This window comes from Rhinoraja longicauda, chromosome 25 (assembly GCF_053455715.1).
Source record: "Rhinoraja longicauda isolate Sanriku21f chromosome 25, sRhiLon1.1, whole genome shotgun sequence".
Taxonomy (NCBI): Eukaryota; Metazoa; Chordata; class Chondrichthyes; order Rajiformes; family Arhynchobatidae; genus Rhinoraja; species Rhinoraja longicauda.
Window position 1 is genome coordinate 10,217,958 of NC_135977.1, and position 12,059 is coordinate 10,230,016.

General features: G+C 41.2%; 1 protein-coding gene across 14 annotated transcripts in view; it reads right to left on the reverse strand.

The window, feature by feature from the left end:
* Positions 1–12,059, reverse strand: part of LOC144605650 (citron Rho-interacting kinase-like) — a 140,183-nt gene that overhangs the window by 74,000 nt on the left and 54,124 nt on the right. For all 14 annotated transcript variants that reach the window (XM_078421109.1, XM_078421102.1, XM_078421110.1 and 11 more), the window contains 3 exons: positions 9,894–10,013; positions 2,100–2,270; positions 1,059–1,112 (listed from right to left, as the gene is read on the reverse strand). In XM_078421109.1, the coding sequence (XP_078277235.1) occupies positions 1,059–1,112; positions 2,100–2,270; positions 9,894–10,013 (345 nt within the window). The remainder of the gene's footprint in view (positions 1–1,058; positions 1,113–2,099; positions 2,271–9,893; positions 10,014–12,059) is intronic.

The following is a 12,059-nucleotide window of genomic DNA, read 5'->3' on the forward strand; positions in this document are numbered from 1 at the left end:
TCACAGGAAGAACTTGCAAACTCCCCACAGTCAGCGCCCAAGGTTGGGATTGAACCCTGGGTCTCTGGAACTGTGAGGCAGCAGCTCTACCAGCTGCGTCACTTTGCCGCCCTACCTGATGTGCTTGTGTGCGGCTTGATTATACTCATCTATGTCATGTTCAGCCTGGATTGCATGCAACAAAATGCTTCATTGTATCTCGCTACACATGACAATAATAAACCAGTACCAATACTGAATAAGGAAAGGGGATAAAAATTGGGGTTTCCAGCAATGCTCACTGTCCCTCAATGAATTTATGGGAACATTTTGGTATCATACCAATGGATCATGTTTCACTGTGTAACAACAATCAACTACAAAACTGTTCCCAATTTTTGGATTTCACAACACCAATATATTATTTTCACACAAGCCAGAGCCCATTAACTTTGGTCTCTACCTCTACTGATCTCCTGGTGCATTCAATCTTCCTCCTTTCTGCCTCTGTCTCTGCGGAGGCTCAAATCTAGAACCAGCTAATGAAGAGGTCTTCTAAATAAATAATCCCTATAAGTGTAGACCCTAAGAACTGCAGATGCTGGAATCGTATGCAAAACACAAAGTGATGGAGTGACTTAGCAGGTCAGACAGCATCTCTGGAAGACTCTATAAAAATGAAAGATTTAACCAGTTCTACAATTTAGTCAAGTTACCGTAATTCAAAATTGTATATTTAAACTACAAACTTGGGATGCTCCACTCTCCTTCCTCCCACACTCTAGTCGTCTCACTAGTTCCACTGTTCACATCCTTGTACCCCGGTCGTTAGCACATCTTCCACAGCCAACAATCGGCCATTATGGACTCCATCCTTCCTGAGGTCACCTGTTGCCGGCCCTGTTTTGTTCTGACCTTAGAGAAGGTCTTTCAGACTGGCGAAGGGTTCTGACCCAAATCGGCACCAAATCCTTTTCTCCAGAGATGCTGCCTGACCCGCGGAGTTACTCCAGCATTTCTGTCTATCCTCAATTTAAACCTCAATTCAGTAAAGGAATGTTAATGAAAAATGTAAAAACCTTTTCCAGTTTGCTGTATATCTCTCCAACCTCAGCCTTTCCCTGGTCTCTGGTCTGTGAATGGAAAATCAGATTTGATGTCAGAAACTTGTATCAGATCATGGTTCAGCTTCAACACAGAAAGCTGACACAAAAGCACATTGTGCTGAGTCTAGTCTTAACATATGTAGAGACTCTGCCAGAAATATCAAATAGCAATGTTATTTCAGTCAATAAATAGTGTTTGACCATCGAGAACAAAAAAACTGTAGGCAAAACTAAGACAAGCAGTCACAATTTTTAAAAAGTGCAGTACAAGATAGGCACCCTTCACTATCCTTAACAATGCACAAAGGAGAATTTTGGAGAGATTTCTTAGCGATGTAACTCTGTGGATCTGCTTAGCCTCAAATTTATGGAAATGTTTCTTTGACCCGAGCATGACCAAGATATCAGTCAGAATGTGAAACAGGCAATTTAAAGGGTCAAGATTTCAGCTGGTAGCTTAGTTAAACTCTGCTCAATTGGTCAGTCAAAGACAGTTAGACCCAATGTGACTACTCCTTAAAATGATCCAGAGGCCTGTACTCGCTGGAGTTTAGAAGGATGAGGGGGGACCTCATTGAAACTTACCGAATAACAAAAGATCTGGACAGAGTGAATGTGGAGGATGTTTCCACTAGTGCGAGAGTCTAGGACCAGAGGTCATAGTCTCAGAATTAAAGGACATTCCTTTAGGAAGAGGTGGAGGACTTTCTTTAGTCAGAGAGTGGAATTCATTGCCACAGATGGCTGTGAAGGCCGTCAATGGATAGTTTTAAGGCAGATATGGACAGATTCTTGAGTAGTAAGGGTGTCAGGGGTTATGGGGAGAAGGCAGGAGAATGGGATTAAGAGGGAAAGATAGAATGGTGGAGCTAATTCTGCACCTATCACCTATGAAGCCGTATAAAAATCACCACATGCAGAACATCTTGATGCACAACAATTCATTTAATCTCCTTACTGTCTATTCTTCACTGTCCTTCCCTCCGTACAATTGGAACACATGTTCAAACCAACCTTCTGTAGTTTCTGTTGTGATTCGGCCGCTTTCCGTCTGTATTCATCTGCCGTAATTCGGGTATCCTTCAGTTCGGACTCGTAAAGATCAGCCCGGCGGCGAGCTGCCGCAAGATCCTCTTCCAGTTGTCGCACCGTCACTTGCATCTCCTCCATCTGAGCGTGAAACTCCTGTTTACAAGTGAGGGGGAAACAAATACAACAATGGACAACAGTTCAGAAAAAAAGTGATGGATTGGGTGTAGAGGAGACAGAAAATAACTATATAGAAACATAAATAAATAGATCTATAAATAGATAGTTCTATAAAGTAATTAAATCTTGCACAAATATAGAGATTTTATTTTTCCATTTTATTCTGCTACTTACAGAAAGTTTGATAAAAGGATGTACAGTACGGAGTTTATTGTGACATGTGCAAGTATGGTGAGGCACACGTACTATGAAAAGCTTCACAGGCACAGGCATGAAGACTCAGACAACACACAGCGTAAATTGCACAAGACGGGGAAAAGAAAACGTGTACAAAAGAAGATATTAGTGCAAAAACGCAATTCATGACAAGAAAGAGGACACAGTAAATGTTGGGCACCCTTGATGATAGATGCCACCTTTTGAGGTGGCATCTGATGTAGATGTTTTTGTTCGTGGGGCGGGCTGTGCTTGTGATGGACTGGGTTAAGACCACCACTCTCTGCAGCCTCTGTGTTCCTGTGCATTAGAATTCCCATGTCAGGGCATGATGTAATCAGACAGTGCTTTCTGAAGTGCATCTGCAGAGGTTTGTTAGATTATTCAGTGATTTGCTGAATCTTCTTAAACTTTTAAGAAAGTTTCTGAAGAGTTGATTCATGCCATATCCAATCTCTCACAGTACTTCATTATGGTGGACGTAAGCGCACCATACAACCATCATTAAAGCATGTCACCATGCTCTTCTTGGGCACCGGTACAACAGATGCCCTTTTGAAACAGTTGGGAAGCTAAGGCTGCAGAGTGAGTAGTCAAAGATATCCTGGAATACTCCAGCCTGCTGGTATCCACAGATCGTCAGCACTTGGCCAGGTGCACCATCCGGGCTCAATGCTTTGTGTGGAGTTACTCTCTTGAAGGCTGCTCTGTTGGCTTCAGAGACTGAGAAGGATGGTATCAGGAGCTATGGTGGCTCATGTTGGTGTTGTTTTTATTCTCTCTTCTAAAAGCAGTCATAAGGGGCATTGACCTCATGTGGAAGTGATGTGGCACTGCACGATGAATTTGTCATGAAGACACCACCTCCTGATCCATGCAACAGATGGAAAAACCCTCAGGCTGGAACACAATGCCTGGAAAGTTGGGACGAGACATGTATCTGTGAAACAGGAGTACACAGCAATCCCTCATATCTCTCCGATAGAGCAGCCTTGTTCCTTGGTCTTCTGTCTTGTTCTTCAGCGACTGTACATTGGCCATGTAGGATGGCGCGGGAGTTTGCATACAGCAACACTTCATTCTTATCCCAAGTTCTCCCCAGCGATCGTGTTAAGGCAGAGATAGATAGATTCTTGATTAGTACGGGTGTCAGGGGTTATGGGGAGAAGACAGAAAAATGGGGTGAGGAGAGAGAGATAGACCAGCCATGATTGAATGGCGGAGTAGACTTGATGGGCCGAATGGCCTAATTCTGCTCCTTCACATGAACAAAATGGAGGCCTCCCCCCCCCCCCCCCCCACAGTGCCAGGTGCTGAGCTTGTGTTCTGTGGGTAGTGTCTGCCGGATGATTAGAAGATTTCAAGTGTATTTAAATGGCTTAAAAGCCTGTTCCTTATAGCTGTGACTCTGCCTGCAGAGTTAAAACTTTAAAAAATCAAAGCTCAAGTATACAAGCGTTCGCCTGCCTGCGGCCTGCAAAATGTTGCCTCTCTCTGGCGCCAATTTTGATCAATTTATCACCTAAGCATTCAAATCCCATAGACAATTACTCCTCTATTAAAGAGAAACATCAGAAGGCAAAATAGATTATTTTTAAACTGTTACTAAGTTGTTTTAGGAATAGCTCATTGCCTTGACCAATTATCTGAACAGAAACTTGTGAGGACCCTCAAGCCAAAGGTGTATTTTACACATTCATGGAAATTATTTTAATCTTGTAAGCACATATCCCAATCAGAAATAACAACGCTTTCCTGATAATATTTTGTGACAGGATGCAGATATGTAAACTAGCTGCAGTCATTATTCAAGTTCTTGTATTTCCCTGTGTGAACCAGAGTGCTTAAACAATCAGCTCAATCATGGATGAACCATGCTTAAGAATAGAATCTCAAAATTATATTCAGTCTGTTGGATTAAGGAAGCCTCTCAGCCGCTGAAATATTTAGAAGCAGAATAGAAATAGTCTTCCTCAATTGCCCTTGTACTTAGAAATACAGCTAGCACTAAATTTGTGCTAGAGAGATGAATGGTTCAACCATATCCTCTCAGACAGGCAATAATGGTGTTTCATATCTCATACGTTTTCATTGACAACATATTTGGTATCAGGTCAAGAGGTTTGCCAGACACCTTTGAAGTATGATTGTGCATGAAGTCACAGCTGCTGATCATTTCCTATAAACACCACAGTAGGATACTATTTTCAATTATCTCCAAACTACCACTATTCCTCTCCACTACGCCTCTCCAATCTCCACAGAAGTTTTAGTTTTGGAGATACAGTGCGGAAACAGACCCTTCAGCCCACTGAGTCAGCGCCGACCAGCGACTCCACACATTAATACTACCCTCGGGACATTAGGGACAATTTTGCATTTTATAGCAAGCCAATTAACCTACAAACCTGTACGTCTTTGGAGTGTGCGAGTAAACTGAAGATCTCGGAGGAAACCCACACATGTCACGGGAAGAATGTACAAATTCCATACAGACAAGCACCCCCTAGTCAGGATCGAATCCGAATCTCTGGTGCTGTAAGGCAGCAACTCTACCGCCGCGCCACCGTGCCGCCCCTATAGTGTATAGCCTATTGGGCAAAGAACCGTCTAAAAGAACTGCAGAAACACAATATACAAGAACAAAAATAAATTCCAGATTCTCCAAAAAAAACAATAAAACAGAATCACAACTCTGGACAAGAGAATGCAAATATTGAAACATTGGGAAAATTATATGTGCCCATTAACTTCAGCTCAACTAAATTTATACTGGCTGTAAACTATATCATACCATCCCAGTCATCCATTATACACTGTAGATTTTTGAGATTCCACCCACTGGTGCGTTTGACCTTCCCCATCCCTAAACTCTTTCAGGTCTAATACTATCTCATTCATCTCTCCATTCCATGATTCTGACCACACATCCAACCTCTTCAATACATCTCATAATTGCAGACTATACCTTCAGCTAGGCACCTAAAATTTCTTCACTAAATTACTCAATTTCTTTGCATCTCCCCGAATATTTTTTACACAGGAATTTATGGGAGGGGTAACTTTTTCCACGCAAAGGGTGCTCGGTCTGTGGAACGACATGCTGGAGGAGGTATTTGAGGCAAGGACTATCACAACAGCAATTATACAGTAATGAGGACTGGACAGGTTTAGAGGGATATGGGCCAAACGCAGGCAAGCACGACTAGTGTACACGGGACATGTGGGTCGGTGTGGGCAGGTTGGCCCGGAGGGCCTATTTCCACGCTGTATGACTCTATGACTCTACCAGCATAGATAATCCTCTAAGATCTACTTTTTGAATACAGTTTTGTAAGCTGCTTTTTGTCATTAAAGTTATTATAAAAATGCAAGCTGCTGTTGTTGGATTGTAACCAGAAATCCAGGAAATTAGTTACCAGAAGACCCTTTCTACCTTTTAAAAAAAAAAGGTATGCAGTTAATTGTTCAGCCAATGCAGAAAGCTCATGGTTCCACAGGAAGGATACAAGCCACTCCCAGAGAATACATCCCATCCACCAACTATAATCATTATCTTGCAAAACAAAGTTTCAACTGAAAATAGCATAAACTTGTCATTAACAGAATCAGCTGGATATATTGTACAATATGTTCAACTGTTAAACCTACTTGACATGGAGATAAACGGAGATAGGTCACCAGAAATACTGCAGGTTGAAGATGCAAAAAAATAGAAAGCATGTTAAGTGCATTGCACAAGAGTCCGGAACACAAATAAAAATATAATTACATTTTGATGCACCGGATATCCTGGTTACAAAGCAACCACAGGATTTAATGCAGAGTTAGTGCGAGGAAGGGTAAGGGAAGAGCTTGTACTCACTATAAACATATTGTGCTATAGTTAAATAAACAAAACTCTTTTTTAATGTTCCTATTACTGTCAGATCCCAAGTATGCTTTTAATTCTTCACTGGGAGTTCCACTTGTATTCTAGTTGGACCATCAAAATCAAGTTTCCAATTTTTACATTCAGCAATTTTCTTAGATAAACTGCAAAGGAAATCATTCAGAAGCTCAGACTAACTTGCAAATGTTAAAAATAATCAATGAAACGCTGAATATTTTTAAGATATTGTTTTACAACACAATTTTACAATCATTTATTTCAGAGGTTCAAGTGCCAACTTTGATGTTGCTATGGCTACTGGTTCACAAGTATGTTACTATAGTAACTGGTACTTGAAAATATAATTAAACCTGTGCAGAACTGCACAAATTATCTGCCATGACTAATAAAATGATACATCTTTGTTTTCAGTTTAACCTGGAAACAATATAGCCCAGCAAACACAATATACCTTTTCTGCCCAAATATTTAGGAGATATTGAGCAGATTTGGAATGCTAATCAGAGCTCAAGAAATACGAGCAGTTGGTCATATTTATACACCCTCAATCTTGCTCCATCATTCCGTATATTCATATAATTGCTCTAACTTTTAGTCAAAAAAAATCTCTCTCACCCTTCAATATACTCAATGACACAATATTCATAGCTCTTTAGAATAGAGAATTCCAAAGATCCACAACCTTTGAAAATCAGAAATTTCTCCTCATCTTCATCCAAAATTAGATTGTGTCCTACCTCTAGACTTATCCACCAAGGGACACATTCTTACATCATTAATCCTGCCAAGCCACTTTGGAGTCTCATATGCCTCAGTAAGATCACCACTCACTCTCCTAAGCTCCAGGCAATCTTTCCTCATTATCGAAACACTTTAACCCCACAAATCATTCGAGTGCGACTTACCTGCAGTGCCACAAGGTTCCCTAAAAATTACAATGTACTCAGTAGTTGAGTGTAGTCTCACCAAACCTATGCAGTTCTAAACATTCCCTACTTTTGCACCATGTTCCCTTTTCCTTCTTTACTTGTTGTTCCTGCAAATGAGAACCTCCAAGCTCATATCAAAACCTATGTGATCATTATTCCCCAATTAACCATTCAGATGTGATGTTGCCAAAAAACAAAAGGTACATAAAAGAAATAAGCATTCTATATCCAAGAGATTGGGGGCGGGAGAAATAAAGAACAACAAATTATGCAAACTCTGGGAGGTAACAAGTAAAAGAAAATTACTAGAGTAATTGAAAGAGGCCTCTACTACCATTATAATTTATAACCAAAGGATTATAATTCCAAATCTATCTGCTTACAAGGGTGTGCGTGGTGACTTCAGCTCTTCAATCTCTTTCCTTTGTGTGCTTTTGATTTTTACTGCAATTTTAAAAGAACTGCAATGTTTTCATTTCACTGTTCTCTAATCAGTCCAACATTATGACATAATTTGGTTCTAAATATCAAATCAGATTTCTAATTGTTAATGTGCCAGGGCCATCCTGTTTTATCTCAGATTCCCCAAATATTAACTTAACCGAGCAATAAATTTTAAATTAGAGGCATTGCTCGACCACAGAGATATTGAGTGAAAAGGAGCAGAATTTGATGGCCTGAAAGGCCCAATTCTGTTCCGATGCTTTATGGCCTTAGTCTAAGGACCATGTTTGAAAACAGCCAAGAGGGGGTTGTGACAGATGGAAAATGGGAGGATGGCCAAGAGAGCATTGAAATAGTAGTCTAAAGAAGCAAAATGTGAAGTTGAGGGTTTCAACAACAGACAAGCTGTAGCAAAGTTAGAGATGGTAGGAGTGGAAAGATGGTAGTCTTGATATTGAAAAATACGTTAACTCAAAGTTCAGTTAAGAATGAAATATAAAGATAAGTTGGCAAACAGTCTACTTCAGCCAAGATGGGAATGGGATCAGTGATAAGAACAGGGACCTTAGGTGTGATTTTGGTCTTCCAACCATTACAATACAATCAGCACATCTCCTGCCCAACCAGAGGTCCAAGCATCCTCAACCACTGCTACACAACTATCAAAAATGCATACCGCTCCATCCCAGACCACACTATGGCAAATCTGATCACCTGCTGTGCTTCTACTCCTTGCTTACAAGCAGAAACTGAAGATAGAGCATCCGGTATACAAAATCGTGTAGTGCAGGTCCAAAGAAACAGATGACATCCCTCACGACTGCTTTGAGTCAGTGGATTGGTCCATATTCAAGGAATCTGCGGCTAACCTAGATGAATATGCCACTGCTGTCACAGACTTTATCAGCAATTGTGCAGAGGATTATGCACCAAAGACAACAATACGTGTATTACCCAACTGGAAACCATGGATGAACCGCAAGTTCCACTCCCAGGTGAAGTCCAAGTTTGCAGCATTCAAGTCAAATGATCTCAAATGGTACAAGAAATCTATCTCCGACCTTAGAGCCATTAAGAATGCCAAGAGGGAATTCAACACTGAGACGGAGTCTTGAGGCAATGATGCGGATACCCGTAGATTGTGGCATGTCTTGCACGCTACAACAGCCTACAATGTGAAGGTAGGCAGTATCACTGGCAAAAATGGGTCCCTCCCTGATGAACTCAATGGATTCTACACCCACTTTGTACAGAAGGTTGTTTGGTGGAGTGCCATCTGTCCGCCAGTCTCCGGCCCACCTGTACCCACGGTTACGGAGGCAGACGTAAGATCGGCCTCCCTGAGAGCGAGTCCATGGAAAGCAACTGGTCCGGATTGAGTCTCTGGCCGTGTCTTCAGGATCCGTGCGGATCAGCTGGCAGAGGTATTCAGATATCTTTAACCTCTCACTACTACATTCCGAGGTCCCTACCTACTTCACAAAGGCTACTATCATTCCAGTACTGAAGAAAAGTAAGGTAATGTTACTTAATGGCTACCATTATGTGGCGGAAGGAAATGCTCAAATAACCAAGATTTTGTAACACTTCTATATCCTTTTCAAAACGGGTGGATTTTGCAGAAGAAAGCTGTTGTAATTTGCACATACCCCACTTTACAAGTCAGATAGCAATAATCCTAAAAAAAAGATGGGTAGAATGTCAGCTACTGAATCAAATGTCATGGTTCTCAAAATCCATTTTGTGTTTTCGACTGCCTTTTTCCATTTTACATTGATACCTTAATGCAAACCCTTTGTAAAATGGGAAAGCTTTCAGACAAATTCTCAATTCAATTGTTGAAAAATAAGAGTGTAAGTATAAGAACTCAAGAATGGCAACAAGCAATTATTTATTGCCCGACTAAAAATAAGACAGCAGTCAAACCGTGCTGATAAAGTGCAAGTCTGAATACCAAAACAAAATTGTTTGCACTCAAATCTCCAGGATTGCTGGAGGATTAGTCTTATCAATGCTTAAAATTCCATCATATTTAACAGGACCCTTAGAGACAACACCTCACTGAATCAAAGTGCTCTAATATAACTTCCTTCAATCCCATTTATATACACCAGTTACCTGTTCTTTGATTTCTTGCATTCTCTGACTCTGCTCCTGAATTTCCTGCAGCAGTTGGAGTGCTTTATCATCCTCCTGAGATACTTCTACGCGTGCCTGCTCAAGGCTACGCTTCAGGCTCTGAAGAAATAAAGCAGAGCATTAGACAACCAGGAAACCCATCCACATTATTGCTACTTTACAGTCAATACACATTTTGAATACTTTGGGACAACTTAATATATTTAGTAATGCTCCTTCAAAATTACACTCCCATACACATCATCAACAGTGCTCTGTTAGCAGACATTTTGAATGACATCTGCCTACGCAAAATTGAATAATTTCAATCTTCCAACTTGTCTCTTCATTTTCATGTTATTACTGACTGCTATCAGTGCTTCATCTTCTTCTTGTGTTTGAGGCAGCAGAAGTTATGAAGCTGCTTCTGCTGTCTCTGTTTGTTGTCGTTCGCCTGACTGAGGTCAGTTGACAGGAGCCCATGCATCATGAACAGTTTATGAACTTTGCAAAAGCAAGGACAAATTAGACAATTAGGGATAAAATAGTAGGAACGGTGATTGATTTGTTTAGTCAAAATGAGCAGCACAGTTGCGCATCTGGTAGAACTGCTGCCTCACAGGTACCGGTGACCTGGGTGTTGTCTGTGTGGATTTTGTACATTTCCCCTGTGACCACGTGGGTTTCCTCTGCGTGCTCTGGTTTCCTCCTACGTCCCAGATATCTGGGTTTGTAGGTTCATTGCCTCTTAAATTTACCCCAGTGTGTAGGGAAGTGGGATAATAAGTGATTGATAGTAGGTGTGGATTCAGTGAGCCGAAGGGCTTGTTGCCATGCTGCATCTTTCTATCCTTCAATCAATTCAAAAATGTGTACAGCTTCACTCAATCTCTCTAATAAAAAGCTCTAATTAGTCATTATCTTCGATAACGGTAGCGCAGCGGTAGAGTTGCTGCTTTACAGCGAATGCAGCGCCGGAGACTCAGGTTCGATCCTGACTACGGGTGCTGCACTGTAAGGAGTTTGTACGTTCTCCCCGTGACCTGCGTGGGTTTTCTCCGAGATCTTCGGTTTCCTCCCACACTCCAAAGACGTACAGGTATGTAGGTTAATTGGCTGGGTAAATGTAAAAATTGTCCCTAGTGGGTGTAGGATAGTGTTAATGTGCGGGGATCACTGGGCGGCACGGACTTGGAGGGCCGAAAAGGCCTGTTTCCGGCTGTATATATATGATATGATATGATATGATAACTATGTAAAAATTCACCAATGATCCACAAAATTTCAAATGATATTTTGCAAACAAGAATGAAATCCACAATATGTATAATTAATAAAATAATTAAAATTTGGATAAATAGGCTAAGAAATTAACAATTTATACAAAAGTCCCATACTTATCTTTTATCTTTTTGTGCCTGGGGCTTGGCTTTCACTGAATTACAATTATATATTTTCCTTTATGTATAAAGGAAAATATGGCATTCGGTTCTGAGGCAAGTCCAGAGAGGTCAGTGTCAGGGGAAGAGGGGGAAAAAACTGACCAACAATCTGAGGCCTGCTCAGTAGATGGAGGTGAATTAGAGGGTTTGATAAATGCTTTGTGGGGAGTTGTAGATTGATAGTTGGGGATCGAGGAGTAAAGGGGTATCTTAACTAGGTCCAAGGGGTGGGTTATGGTCAGAGGATAAAGTTGGGCGAGCAATCGGAAGTCCAACTGTGGTTCAGTAGGCGTTGTTTTTACATCAGGGTTCCAACTTGCGAGTTGTGTAGCAGTGGTGGTGTTGGACATCTGGGTCTCAATCAGCACAATATGGGAGGCAAGGTGGAGGAAGGAATTATAGGGAATTATACTAGGTCAGTATAAGGGAGTTAAGGGAATTATACTGGGTCAGCGAGATCAGTGAGTTGGGGGTTGGCTAGGAGTTGAGCCTAATAGAATCGGAGAGGTTATTGACACCTTATGCAGAAATTGCACCATAGAAGCATAAAGACACCAGGAAGAGGTAGTCTAGTTTAGTTTGGCTTAGTTTAGAGATATAACATGGAAACAGGCCCCTTTGGCCCATCGAGTCCATGCTGACCATCGATCACCCATTCACATTAGCTCAATGTTAATCCACCTTCCCACTCCCGAAAGTCAGAACAGATTGTATTTACCTAACT